Source organism: Pseudomyrmex gracilis, unplaced genomic scaffold (genome assembly GCF_002006095.1).
Source record: "Pseudomyrmex gracilis isolate BER0280 unplaced genomic scaffold, ASM200609v1 scaffold_4, whole genome shotgun sequence".
Taxonomy (NCBI): domain Eukaryota; kingdom Metazoa; phylum Arthropoda; class Insecta; order Hymenoptera; family Formicidae; genus Pseudomyrmex; species Pseudomyrmex gracilis.
Window position 1 is genome coordinate 238556 of NW_018020588.1, and position 14765 is coordinate 253320.

The 14765-nt window shown below is 40.1% G+C and overlaps 1 protein-coding gene across 1 annotated transcript in view; it reads right to left on the reverse strand.

Annotated features, from left to right (window-relative positions):
• LOC109856765 overlaps positions 1 to 14153 on the reverse strand; it is a 37956-nt gene extending 23803 nt beyond the window's left edge. Inside the window, exon 1 of the mRNA XM_020432400.1 lies at positions 14048 to 14153. Coding sequence (XP_020287989.1) covers positions 14048 to 14125 — 78 coding nt within the window. The 5' untranslated portion in view covers positions 14126 to 14153. The remainder of the gene's footprint in view (positions 1 to 14047) is intronic.
• Positions 14154 to 14765: the final 612 nt, after the last annotated feature.

Here is a 14765-nt window from a genome sequence, read left to right on the forward strand (position 1 = left end):
TACTGGCCCGATATCGGCCCTGTCTTCTTGCCAGTACTGGCCCGATATCGGTCCTGTCTTCTTCCCAATACTGGCCCGATATCGGTCCTGTCTTCTTGCCAATACTGGCCCGATATCGGTCCTGTCTTCTTGCCAATACTGGCCCGATATTGGTCCTGTCTTCTTGCCAATACTGGCCCAATATGAATGCCGAACACTGGTGAACAAACGGGCCAATATTGAGCTGTTATAAAATATAAAAATGGGACAATACTGGACCAATTGTCAATATCGAGTATCGGCTATAAAGGTTGGGCCATTGTTGGCCTAGTAGTATTACTGGAAGTCTGTCGGCAATTCCTACATGGGTAGATTCTTAAAGCAACTATCTCTGCTGTGTGTAATGCAATAATAAATATTGATGTTTTATCAACAGGATATGTTTCAATTAAACTGATGTTGTTGATTCAACATCATTTTTTTGTTCCGTGTATTATCTAATATTTACAGATATGTAACAACATAAAAAAAAATACAAAATATTAACTTTCTTGTTGGAATCGCATAACAGCAAACCTTTTTTTCGTGTACTTGTACTTACAAACAATAATATTAATTTTACGGTTTCAAAGAGAATATTAGCTTCACAATCTCGAAGAGAATTCATTTCGCTATCAAACTGCCTTCAACACCTTCCGTTAACGTCGGTCAGCCGCGCACGTCAATACGCTTAGGATCGACGAGAACAGCTCGAGAGGCAGTAGCAGGTCCATTTGTCGAGCGACGCTGTCTCAAGAGAGCTGAATAATCCGCAAGATGTACGAGAGAGGCGAGAGAGCGAGAGAGATATCACGCAACCATGATTACCAATGTCGAGTCGAGTTTGCAGTTCGGGGTGTGTGTGTCGGTGGTTCGAATTACCGGTGTCTGAGAGAGCATGCCCGTAGTAGACATGCGAAGATCGTCGCGTCACTTAGCGAGATCACGCGACTCACCGGCAAGTTTAGCCGAGGACGTGTCTGGACCGGTGACGACGTCGTCGAATGCATGCAAATAACGTCGATGCGCCCCCGCGACAAAGGAGAATATGATATTCCGCTTGCAGCCGAGGCTAAACCTGCACCACCTGTACCGAGCTTCTCCGAGAACATGCACGTACTCGGCGACAATGTGATTCGAGTTAGGCCAAGGAATTAGTCCAAGTGCGAAGCAACAATAGAAACTTTGATATACTACAGTATAAGTTCATGTATCTATTGTAGGCAAATCTCTGTGCAAACTTGAATATTCAAAGTTTTAGAATATGCGAGTTACAATATATGAAATATATTGTATTGTCTTTAGCGCAAGGTTCTGTGTATGAAAAATATAAAAATACTTAATTTAAAAAAAAATCTAAAAATATAATCAATCAATCGCTCGTGAAAGGTTCAAAGTAATTAAAAAGGCCGATACGAGCAGTACATACAGGATGATCGTGTATAAAATAGAATTCTTTATTAAAAAAACAGACGTTTCGATCCACAAGTTTGGACCTTCTTCAGTGTAATGTGTTACAAATTTTTTTCTGACCTAACAAATGTTAAAAAATACTCTGATATTGATTAATTAACAAGTGTACAAACACAAAATTAGAGATAAAATAAATTTATTAATAAACCTTGATAATAAATTCGATAACAGAATAAATTTAAGTTACAAAATTAAATACATAAACAGCAGATCGCTCTCGGCAACAAAAAACGGACTTTTTGCTAGGAAACGAACTATAGAAACGTGTCCGTGTTTCTTCTATGGCGGCCTTACAGCGAGGAGATTACCTTGTTTCGGTGTTATATATCCGGTACGGGTTTTTTTTCGAAGTTTTATCGGTCACTTCGTTTCTCTCTGTGTGCGGGCAGGTGACTCGCGCCTCGAAGACAAAGTGCCGAGGGAATTTTCCAGGTTAGCTTCGTTCCGAAAGGCCAGTGGAACGACACAACACACGGTGCGGGCAAACGGCGCGCAGTTTTTTCGCTCGATAAACGTATATCAAGATTAAATCCGAGTTTTCACAGAAATCCCAGAAATCTTGTTACATCGATCTTGTATCTCGTTCTAGCGAGCACTTAATTAGACGCTGCTGGTTTATTTGCGTGAAAAATATACCGTCATCGTTTATCTCGAAAGATAAAATATTAATTTTCACGAAACTATATTACACGATACACTATCGTATTTTAGAAGCGTAACTTCTCTAAAAATTAGCGCATATAACGCGAGATAAAATATTCAAAATGCGAATACGGAATCTGTTAAAGAGTCAGAAGTTGAAGACATGCACTTATTAATTCAAATTTTATTAATTCAAACAACACGAAATTATTATATGTGACAGATGCTGAAGAGATGAGATCGATATATCGAGAGAGAACACGTTTATCTCTTCTATTTGACGCGAGTTACCGACTTTAAATTAACTTCTCGTTAGCTTATCGGTTGAATGACAAGGGAAACGTAGCCCGCATCTTGCCGAAATACGCTTTATCGGCTTTCCACACAAATCGGTCTCCCTCGATTTAATGTACTCTCTCCGAGCTATAGACATTCCAGCAAGCTACTTTCGCGAGTAATTCTCCTCTTCTTCCTTTCATTCATTCGCCCTTCCTCTCTCTCTCTCTCTCTCTTTCTCTCTCTCTTACTCAATCCTGACTGACTTTCTGACAGAAATCCGAAGATTTCCACGGCATCGATTTCAATCAATCCCGTAGCCCGCCTCCCCTTCTCGAGAAGTTTCCCATTTACGTCTTGAGAAATTACTGTTTCCCGGGCGTTCATTTGCACCAGGCGAATTTATTCTCTCGCTGGTGCTCATCACGAAGATACGGCGCTAGCATGCGCTATATTAAATCGACAATAGCGTTAATAAAACGTTCTGTAGAAATCTCCGTTAATTGCACTACACCGATATTAAATACGATTCTTCGCCATTTGTTCTGAAAACTGATCGTTCGTGATAATTTCCATGTTATATTTCCACACGTAAGTAAATGTTATCTTATTGAACAGTAAAATGTTGTCTTATTCTCGTTTTAATGCGATATAATCTTCAAACTGCAATTAAAAGAATATTGTTTCACAAATTCTCGACGGAGAATATAATTCAGAATGAAACAATCATCGCAAAGTGATGTATTTTTTTTCAAAAAAACGATCTCTGCTTTTTTCCGTCGTTGTCACAATGCAATTTTTTTTCGCAAAAGCGATAGAGCACGTCCGTTAATCGGCGAAAAAGCACGTCGCGGAGTAATTAAGCGAACCGCCGCGCGCTGTACATCCAGTCGTTATATCCGTGAAAATTCGCGCTTTCGTGCGCCCCCGTTCAGTTTAATGACCTATTAAAATCGTGGCAATCGAGTTTTCTCTGGATCTTCGTTTCGATCGACGGATTGACGATGTCCGATATATCAACTACTTGCGTTTGTTGCGGCAGCAAAAATTGCACAAGCAAGACAGAGGAAATCGAAGTTTATCAATTTGTTATAAAATCTTTTGATACACAACGAAAGCAGAACTTTGGTAAAACAAAAGCTTTTCCATGAGTAGTGTAGTCATTAATCATATTATAAATAAACTCAGATTTTTTATACGTGATTATAGATAAATGTTTAATAACGAACGTTTGTAAAAAAAAAAGGCGCGTGCTATATTTGCTGAAATTCAGAGATTTTCCCCTTCTTTTTACGCGAGATTTCGTAAGGTAACGGACATAAATTGTCAGCCTACCTCGCAGACTGTCATGCGACACCTTCACGTGCTCGCTTTCTGCATACAAGGCACACTCGATGGCGCCTCGTAAATTAAAGGGCACAATGGCCGACGTGGAAACGTCGCGGTCTCTCTTCAAACTGGAAACCTGAGGATAAAACGTGAGGATGATCGAGAGGATTGCCAGCAAGAGATGGCGGAAAACAAAGGAAGATAAATCGACATCTGAGATACTCTTGCGATAAATTGAAAATAAAGTAAATAGGCGTTAAATTCATTTAAAGTGATATTTTTAATTACTGTATGTTTTATTAAATCAAATAAAATAAAAAACAAATTTGGTGTATACTAAATATACTAAAATATTATGTATAAATAAACCGAATAATAACAAAAATAATTCTAAACATTGTGTGTTATGTGTTTTTAACGTGTTAAATAATTTAGTAGCGCACTATCAGTGTCTGAAAAGCTGTGCTGCTCTTCTTGGCCCATTTGAATCCGCGGTGCAGCGTTGCTAGCGAAGGAGAAACGGGAGTGAAGTGCAGCTAAGAGGCTTAAACATGGGAGGCTCGTTAGAAACAAGTGGCGCCGATTAAAAACGCCGACCCCACCAAGATACATCGACAAACGCGCAGCGGTGCTTTCGACCAAGCTGCCTTTCTTTCCTCTTCCCTTTTTTTCCAAGACTTTTTCTTACCGCCTTTTATTATCTGACTCCCCGCAAAACGCGCAGAGATTTTAGAGACAATATAAAAAATGTTTTCCTTGCGAAATTATATCTTATATCTCACTAGAAGAAACGTATATAATAAAAAAAAAATTAAATTTTTTCTTTGAAATTACAAACCGGAGCAATTTATGTGGGAAAACATGTCTTTTTTTTTTAAAAAACACATGACGAAAATATATTTTTATTAGAGAAATTTTATTTCAATTCAAAGAAATATTATTTTTTAATATTTGCTTAAAAAACACAAAATTTTTTTCTCGCGATAAATTTGTCTTTATTTTTCTTAGATTAATATAATAGCTACAGATATACACCGACTTAAAACATATATATATTTATCTTTCTTGAGAAATATAATCGCAATGTGTTCACTCACCCCAAATTTTGCACCATCGATTTACCCCTTTGCCTATAATAATGTCCAATAATATCACGCGATTACTCGCGTGCGACGAAGCGGGATATGGGCGCGCCTACTTTCCCCCGGCGTGTTTTGCATAATTCGAGTGGAGAAATGGAATCCGCAACGTGCCAGAAAAGCGTACGGCATATAGAACGTTCTGATTAAGGCTAACGATACGTCCGCCAGTCGCGACATAATAATGTAATATGTAATAATATTAAAGCTACTATGCGAGCGCGTGCGTTGCGCGAGATTACTTGGCATCTCGCGTTTATATCCTTGGGGAACGACACAGGGTGCGATAAGCGTTTCGTACCGTAACTTCCTCGACAATATTAAGTACGAACTATATTAACCTCAGAGTGTAAATGCACTATTGATTTTCACACAAACTTTTCTAATTCAAAGATTTTTAAATTATAATATATATACTATACACATATATATTATATAATTGACACAACCGAAGTGTAAAGATATGTAAATTAGTTTAATCTAAATAGAAAATTTATGTATCATTTTGCAAACTTTATAATATATATTAATATTTATTGAGTTATTAATATGAGTTGTTAATTAATTAATGTGAGCCAATGAGCGTGTGGAAATTCGGACTCTGTAGGCGTATATGATGTTCAGTTGTATCGCCGCAAATATCAGCTGATCGCTAGAAGCTGTGTCATATGCCGTTTGTTTGTTTGTTTGTTTGTTTGTTTGTTTGTTTGCTCCGTCTCTCGTTGCCAAAAGATTGCACGAGACTATTTTTCTTTGCAACTAAAAATTATATATTATACGTCTACAGAACTTGGATTAGCGCTTCCTATGCTCTCATTGGCTCATATTAATTATTTAGTAGCTCAATGAACCGACCCAATGGTCTCGCGAACTAAATGCTGCAAGTGGGAGGTCCCGAGTTTGAATTCACATCGTCTGGTTTTTCTGGGTCGGTCTCTTCAAGTCCAGATTGTCGATTAAAAAGCAAACTGAGTCGGGCCTTCAATCAGAGCTCTGTCAAAAGCTGAGCAGAGCACTTTGTTGCCCTTGGAAAGAGAAATCGTTTCTAAAGACGGAAGAACCACTAGATGGTCAACGGCATCAGGATCAGGCAGGCAACGGGAAAAACCACCTTAATTTTAATTAAGATTAATTTTTCCACGAGAGCATTTCTATGAAAAATGTAATTATTCAAAAAATGAGGTGTCACTACATCTTCCCGGAGGATTATGAACGGAGAAGAAGCTGAATAAATATTGCGAATTTTGCGAAAATGATACATAACTTTTCTGCATTGATCCAATCTTTACACTTCGGCTGTGTCAAAATGTTCCAGGTATATGTCACCTTAGGTATATGATACGCATGTTTACGAAAAAGAGTTACACGTAGTAAGATCTAAAACTTCCACGTCTATAACCGTATAAGAGAGAGAGAAATCTTTTTAAGAATATAAAAATTTAACTTTTTAGATTACGTTTTTATTTTTCATTACATTGGTGCATTTTTCAATATATGTTTTTTTCTTGAAAATACCTCTCGTGATTCGAGATGGAAGTTCTTTTGGCTCTTATTGTATACAACATAGCTATGTAAAACGTTATATATATACGTGTATACGGAAATTTTACTATATACAAAATGTAAAAGAACCTCGAAGAAGAACCATATATTTTTCTCACAAGATGTGTAATCAAAATCATTTCTACGATATTGTGTTGCGATTCTTATAACCGCACGAGATGGTTATCGCCATAGTTGAGATTTTCCTTTCGAAACGGAGTAACGAGCTGCAGCGAGCTTGCAAACCTTCGGAGACCAAACGCGACTCCGCTTGCGGTTTCTCGACGCTGCGCCAACATAAATTCCAACCTATAGCTACAGGCAGTAAATCCATCCCCGGGGATCGATCAACGGTGCAATCGCAATAAAAGGTTATTGTTGCATACCGAGAGTTGCGGAGACGAACCGCGTTTGCGTCGCCGCTGAAAATTGGCGAACGCGTTCTGTGCTCGTTTATTAAAAATAAATATCACACAAACGATATATATACAACTCTCAACCCTTTTTGAACAGAATTGTTCACCATATACCTTGTTTTGTAGTAAAACAGCACGTTTTAATTAAGGGAATGCAAGCGCATATCTCTTTTTTCTCCTGATGCGGAGAAAACCCTCATTACAGAATTATGCAGAATCCTGGCGGCTGTGTGGAACAAACAAAGAAACTCGATAGTTCGATACGAGACGAAGAACGCGCGTTTCGATGCGGAAGCAATCAGCATGAAAGCTTATTGTCGTTTCTCCGGCGAAGACAATAGCGAATCCCGCGATTACAGGACTTAGGCGGCACGCGGTAAATTCACACGGGATCGTATCGTCACGAGCCATTACGTTATTATTACAACGCCGCGCAGTTTGTTCGTATTACCTTAATGGCGCCGCGACGGTCGTATCTCTTCCCTCTTCGGAGCTCTCTTCTATGTCCCATATGGTGTAACGCGATAGATACCCCGGTCGCTACGCGATACCGCGGTAAACACGGGAGTTACGTCAACGGGTGCAATAACGTCTACATTAGAGGTAAAAACCACTTCCAGAGCAATGAATAGCGCATAACTCCCAAGATTCAAAGATTTCAATTATTTTTAACGCTTATTTTTTACTCAATTATTTTTATTTTACGCAACAAAGAAAGAAGTATCTAAGACGTTCCAAAAATAGATATTTCGACACAAACTCGAAATGATTTTCTCACAATAGATTTCTAAAAAATTTATCTCTGAAAATCTTCTTGGCTTCAAATTGATAAATCGCAGACAATAAAACGTATATGGTGAACTTGAACATGTGTACAATAGACATCCTGCATCCGGGAACAACATCTCATTGTGTAAGAGATAGGGGAAGTACAGCGGTCGTACACAGCGCCGCGCGCCCGCGCGCGCTTTTATCTCGCGGTGCGCGCGCGATATCGTAGCGGTTCAGGAACGGAGCGGGAAAAGCTCTCGGTGTCTCTCTTCGTCTGCAGCATCTCGGGGATGCATGTATATTCGCGCGTCCCGCGCGCGCGATGCATGCAGTCGCGCGTCCTCGGCGCGTCCTGCGACCTACATCAACAGCGGGCGCGAGTACAGCGAGAGCGAGGATACATTATTACTGCCATCGGAAAGCGAAGCTCTCTCCGATGCGATGGTAGTGCGACGGCCGGAGGGTGTTTCAGGGTCGGTTGCCATGGCGATACGCTGGGACCGCTACCACGGGGGTGCAGCCTGGAATATCCACCCTCTTGCCTCTTTTCCGCGATTCCCTCTCCTTCCTCCCTCAACCATCTCCCCCTTTCTCCCTCTTTCTCTCTCTGTCTCTCTCTCTCTCTCTCTCTTTCTTTCTCTCTCACTGTTTCTCCCACCCTCCCACCGTTCGCGTTTTTCTCCCCCATATACATACGTATTCACTCGGCCGTTCCTCCCTGCCCCTCTCACCCATCCTCACCACCCACCCACACCAGTCCTTTAGCCTCTTTTGTTCCCAGGCTGCCTCCCTTCCCTAACGGAGGCAACGGTGGTCGGCTGGCCTTTCACTCTCTTCCTTTCTCTTCTTTCCCGTCGTCTAATCGCGCATCGTCCACCCCGCGGTTTTATTCCGTCACGGCGAGTTTAATCCCGAACGCGCTGCGTCGCGCCGCGTTATAGCGTCGCTTCCTCTACCCTCGCGTTATTGTTGCGCGCGATAACGATCGATAGCGAGCGTAATAACAGCTCGCGGAAACGTGACTATCACGCCGACGAAATTTTGCGGCGGTCCGAACGTGTCTGACGCGAATCGCGCCAATCGCGGTTCGCAAGTTTGAACAACTAACCTCGTTAGTATACCTATACGCGCTACCGCGTTGTAATACAGCACCCAGAAGAAAACCGTCGATATATTACTCGTTACCGATATTGGTAGGCGAATATCGATGAAGATGTAATCGTCCGAAATTAGAAACTATGCCGTTATGTAGAAAGTTTTACGAAATATTTGCCTGTTCGATTTTTAAGAAAATTTTTTAATATTCTATTTAATATATATATATATGTGTGTATTTTTTTATTATTAAAATATTTTAATCATAAGTCTCTCTCTCTCACACCGAAATAAACGATAAGCTTTATTTTTTAAATTATCGTCTGTGAGAATGTACGTTATTCTCGTGTTATTGTGTTCATATATATCCACCCACACACACGTAATCATATATCTATCGGCCAAAGCGAGATAAAGACATACCGACCATAATGAGCGCGCTAGATTCCCGGACGCTTGTTAAAAAGCAATTACTCTCTCCGTCCGCTCGCGAAGAGCCATTCGCGAAGCGACTACTTTGCACGAAAATCGCTCGCTTTGCGCTGCCGCTAATTTGAATTACTCGTCGCCGCTCGGCCGACTCTCAAAGACCGCGGAAAACTCGTTTGTCGCGGACGATTCGCGCGTTTATTCCCGCGGCGCGAAAATTTTCCGTAAACGGAGAGAGAGAGAGAGACGAAGAGTGAAAGGGAAAAGAAGCGGCAGAGAAGAAGAAAAGAAAAGAACGAGTGAGTCGCGTCATGGGAGTAAAATGTTGCCGAAGATACACGGCGACGACGACGCTGTCGCGAGTAAATTGTAACCGCATCGTTTCTTGCGAATGCACATGACTGGGAACGTACTGTGCACTCGTGACAAAGTGCATCGTCGTGCACTTTGCATGTGCATAAATACGCGCGGAGAAAGAGTGCGCGCGGGCGAATAATTTTATTCGTCCGCCACTTTTAACAGCGCGACGATGATATATTTGAATATCGTTTTTTTCTTGGTGGTGTCATTTGTATCGCTCGCCTATTTTTATGGACAATTTTAGCGCTTTTAATTAGCGCGCACTTTTAATAGCGATATTTATTCAATATTTTAGGGCAGTAGAGATTTCTCGTGGAAGAATTGTATTTTCCTGGATCCTCCTCGCTGTTTTTCTCGACGGATCCCTTGGGGCAATTTCACCGGACTCACTAATTAACTTTTAACAGGAACAAATAGATGACGCAGGTGAGTTATAAACTAAGCGAGCCCGTTAATTTTTTTTTACCAGAGTATACGCATGAAGTATTATTTTTCCATTCCACGTGAATCGCACCGGAGAAGAACATATACATATACATGTATAAATGTGCTACTTTATTTTTTCTCTATCTATTCAATGAACATAAAAATATTTTTAATGTTATTAATGAAAATTAATTAATTGTTAAAAAAAAACGTAAATTTTTTGCGACTAATGTGCTACAATAAATTTTGTTTTAATTTTTTACAAAGAGAGATATATGCAATATTGACACCCCGAAACCAATATTACCGGAGCATTCAGCTTTTTAGCCGCGTAAAAAAGTCGACTTCTGTGCGGGAGACGCGATTGTCCGCAAATAGTCGTTAATTACCGCTGTTCGAATGTCAGACAATGGGAGAGTGAACGTTTGGGCTTTCGCCCGTTGTCCGTGAAACGTACATTGATCATCCGCGAAACAGGAAAGGTGAAGCGATTAATCAGCGCGCGATAGACGTCGCGAGGAAACCTTCTCGACGAAGTCGATACCGCAGCCGTTGCCGTTAACGAAACACGTGTCAGCGCGCGTTAAGTCGCAGATCCAGGGAGGTCAGTGCGACACGCTCGTTAATCACCAGCACATCGAGCGTGATGGATTAAAACCGCCGGCGCATCCATACACGCCACTTTCTTTCTTCGTAAATTATTTTCTTCTTCTATCAAACTTTCTTTTCGTGTTTTTTGCGGTGATAAACAATGTATGAGAGCCGACGTTTATGATCGCCTCTATCTCGAGGGGAGATCTCTTTTGTCTTTATTCTTTCTAGTCTTCTTGTGTAGAAATATCTAAAACTAATTTTTTTAATACAATATATTTAAGTTTTAAAACCAACCGAGAAATTTAACAGGTGATCAAGACATCCAATTCGTTGGATGTCCTGCGAAATAAATACATGTGAATGTATATTTCTATTTTTTAGAAGTGTACATTTTTTACACTTGATTATTCAAAATTTCAATTTGTACAATTCATAAAGAATGCTATACTTGCATCACATATATGATCTTTCCAACTAATTTAGAAATTATATTGCAAAAAAAAAAACATTTCAGCTAGGAGTCGAATCTCTCGCTTTCCGGAGTGATATCGCAAAGCGAGAGATTCTTATCACCTTGTTAAAATTCTCGGTTGATTTTAAACTTAATGAGTCTTCAACTCTTAGTTAATTTACTTAGTTTTTATTTTTATTAATTATTTAAATATTTAAATAATTTTTATTTACTATACTAATATTTATATTTTGCATGAAACGATTATTGGTAATTAGGTAGAGTATTAAAAAATAAATTGTTTTTAACATTTATACATGTATTATTTGTGCGCTTATATTATTTTGTTTGCGTTAAAATCTTATTTTTTTCTTCTCTTCACATATAAGTAATTCATGTATTCAATTTGCAACTTATTTTCTGTCTTAGGTGCACGTTCCACGTTTACCATTTAGTTCGCATTAAAGTTATCGAAGGGCGTGTAAAAATAACTGCGCGGCATTATCGTCAATGACATATTGACGAGTAAAAAGTACACGATGTCGGACGTGAGTAGCTAAAGTGTGCGCGGTAAAAGTATTATTAGTCTCTCAACGACTATTGTTAGAAATTACATTGCTTTTTACGCTACAATAGCGTGACGACGACTGGGAATAGCTACACGGCGACTAACGAATCAATCGAGATATAATATTTGCACGAGTTGAAGTAACATTCGGTCTGTGATATTTCGCGAAGATAAACGTTCGTAATGAATATTTCATAGGCAATCTGAATATCAATATGTCTACATCTCCTAAATCTATAGACAACATTAAATTTACGCAAATGAGAGAGAAAGAAAAGAGGAAGATAATTTTAACAATGTAATAAATAGTAATGTAACTATCAATTGTTGAGAATGACTACATAACGCTATATAAAGCGCAACTGTGAGATGATATCTCAAGAATTCACTTATATTTCGAAGTATTACAAGAATGGCAGTCGGGAATTCGGGAAGAATATCTTGGCAGAATAGGAAGTTACCGCGCTCATATTTCTGGTCCTGGATAACTCTTAGATTTTCCAGACCCGAGCATCCGCGTAATGTCTAAGATTGATGCGCAAGATATACCAGACGAAAAAGCATATTCCGAGCGAGCAAGAAAATAGGGAATCTGTCCGAGAGCGAGAAGTTGATGTCTTTTGCGCAGTTTTTCTCTACGTTATCGGACAATTGAAAATTCCAACGAGAGAGATAAGCGTCGCGCCCTGTTTTCCGTAATCGATCGCCAATCAACTGACAGTCGCACGCCGAAAACTCGGTTCTTTTCGAACCACCTGCCATTTTTGTTCCTCCCTGACGCGTGGGAAGAAACTCGTCAGAAGTTTCTAGCTAGAACGTAGTTAGAAAAGAGAGAGAGATAAAGAAAGAGAGAGAAAAGGTGTGTGTCGTCTGCAAAATGTTCGCGGAAAGATGACACGGAAAGATGACACGAGCCGACTATGTAATAAATGACCGAGATGAATAATAACTCGGTTATTGAAAGAAAATTCCGGTCGATACGAGCCACGAGTTTTCCAACTCGGAACATTAGCCCAGTTCCAGGATAAGGCCCTCCTGCGCATCTCTCCTGAGACTCGCCCGTCTCTCCCTCGTTGTCACCGTCTTCCTCGCGCCACCCATCTTCAACGGCGTGCTGCCTTTATTCCGCGAAGCCACGTCCGCATAATGGCTATTCAGATATCGAATCGATTTATTTCCCAGGGGGCTTTCGGAAACTTCGCCCATCTCTGCGGTGAACTTGGAATGGCTATCTCACTCCTCTCTTCTTCTTCACTTCGAACTATCTCGCTCTCGTGGTGTACTCTTCGTGAGTTCTCCGAGATCCCGAACTTGCCGGTAGAGCACAGAATGTTCATTGGGTCACATTCGTTTCGCGAAACTTTTATCGCTACGACGCGCGTTTTGTCGCGCGTTTTCTAAATCGGCCGTTAAAGAAAACCGTCCGAGATAAGTTGCAATTTATACGCCCGCAATCTTCGAATTGCGCATTTATTTATATATACTATTTACGTACATATGTGACATATATATTATTATATATGTTTTTTTAGAATTTTTTAACACACATTTTTTATGTAATTTATCATTATTGTAAAGTGCGTTTTTAATTTTTAAACGCACCAATACCAGTGTACTGTGTGTACGTTTATGTTAATACTGAATATAATAGATATCAAACTGGCAAATTGAAAATTATCATCGCGTCAAGAGAAAATACAATTGTAACCATCAAACATGCAAGGGATATTTTCCCTCGGTCGGAAAATGCGATATAATCGAACGGTATGGATAGTCGGTTTAATTATACGGATAAATAGACAGATAGAGATGGAGAGTTAGTTTCATTAGATAAATGGATATGTGAGCAGATTTATATATCTAGTTGTGGATCAATTATCGAAGAGATTCCGAGATATAATGCGATCGGTACGATTGCTTTTCTACAAACGTGATTAAATTCACATTCAATTAAGAAGGACCGACGGGAAAGTCGATAATCGCCGCAACGGAAGAATCAAGCGCGGCGAATGAGTAGATAGTAACTTGGCATTTTCACGCGAAGAATAGTTTTTCTCAACGTATGATATTACAAATAAGAAAATTATATTTGCGGATGGTACGTCCGTACGACTCGAAAGTTTTTTTTGATCGAGAGAGACAAAACTTACTGTGCTCTTATTTGGATTTAACTGTATATGTATACATACAGCAGAGTAGTGAGCGCAATAGTGAGACGCGCGCATTAAATCTCTGCAACTTATTCAAGAGAATAGTTTAAGTGCCTCTCTGAATGAAGCTTGTCAAGACGCTCGTCAAAAATAATTAGCGTGCGTCCCGAAGAACGTCTGCAGCTTATACTTTGATATTTCGATGCATCATTCCGTGAAAAAGCGCTCGTCAGTATTCTTAAAAAACAATTTTTTTAAAAATCCCCAAAATTTTATTTTTAAACAAGAGAGCAGATTAGACTTTTAATATTGCGAAATAAGATTAAACGAAAAGAAAGAAAAGAAAATAAAAGATATAATTGACTGACCTTGTTCGGATATCCGTTGTATCTGAGCAGCTTCTTGCAACACTTGCCGCGGTTCTCATAGTAGAACATCTGCACCATGTCAGCGCGATCGGTCGCGCCGCTAACGGTGAACGGTGCCCGGGACGACGACGGTGGCGGCTGCTGCTGCTGCTGCTGCTGCTGTTGCTGCTGGGTCGGCGATTGCCGACGACCCAGTGGCACGCACGGACACCACCCTGAGACCATCACACCGATCGGGCCCGGCCCGACTCGTTTGACTCGCAACGTGCCGAATATCTCTCTGCTTTTTCGAAGATCACTTCCTCCCGTCGAAGACAAGTCTCTTCATGATGTCGCTCTTTTTTATCACCTCCTCGTAAAATGTTTATGCTTCGTTTTCAACGTCAAATCCTTGGTCCGAGGATCTTGGACCAAGTCTCGTGAGTATCCGATAATTTCGCTGACAGATTAGTCGTTGTTTTGTTTATTAACGCATGTTTTTTAAAGCGTTTATTAAAAGAAATAATTCCAATACGCAATGGCGACGGTGTTGGTAGTGATGATAATTGTCACGTGGCGCGAATTTGGCAACGATTCTTGTACCGTCGGTGCTCTTGGCAACAAAACCGTCTGAAAGTCTGAAAGAAGAAATGAGGATGATTAGAGATGATTGTGCCAGATACGTGCGAAAGGATTTGTTCTTGTAACTACATTTTCTTGTTTCTGTCTCCGAAGCTCC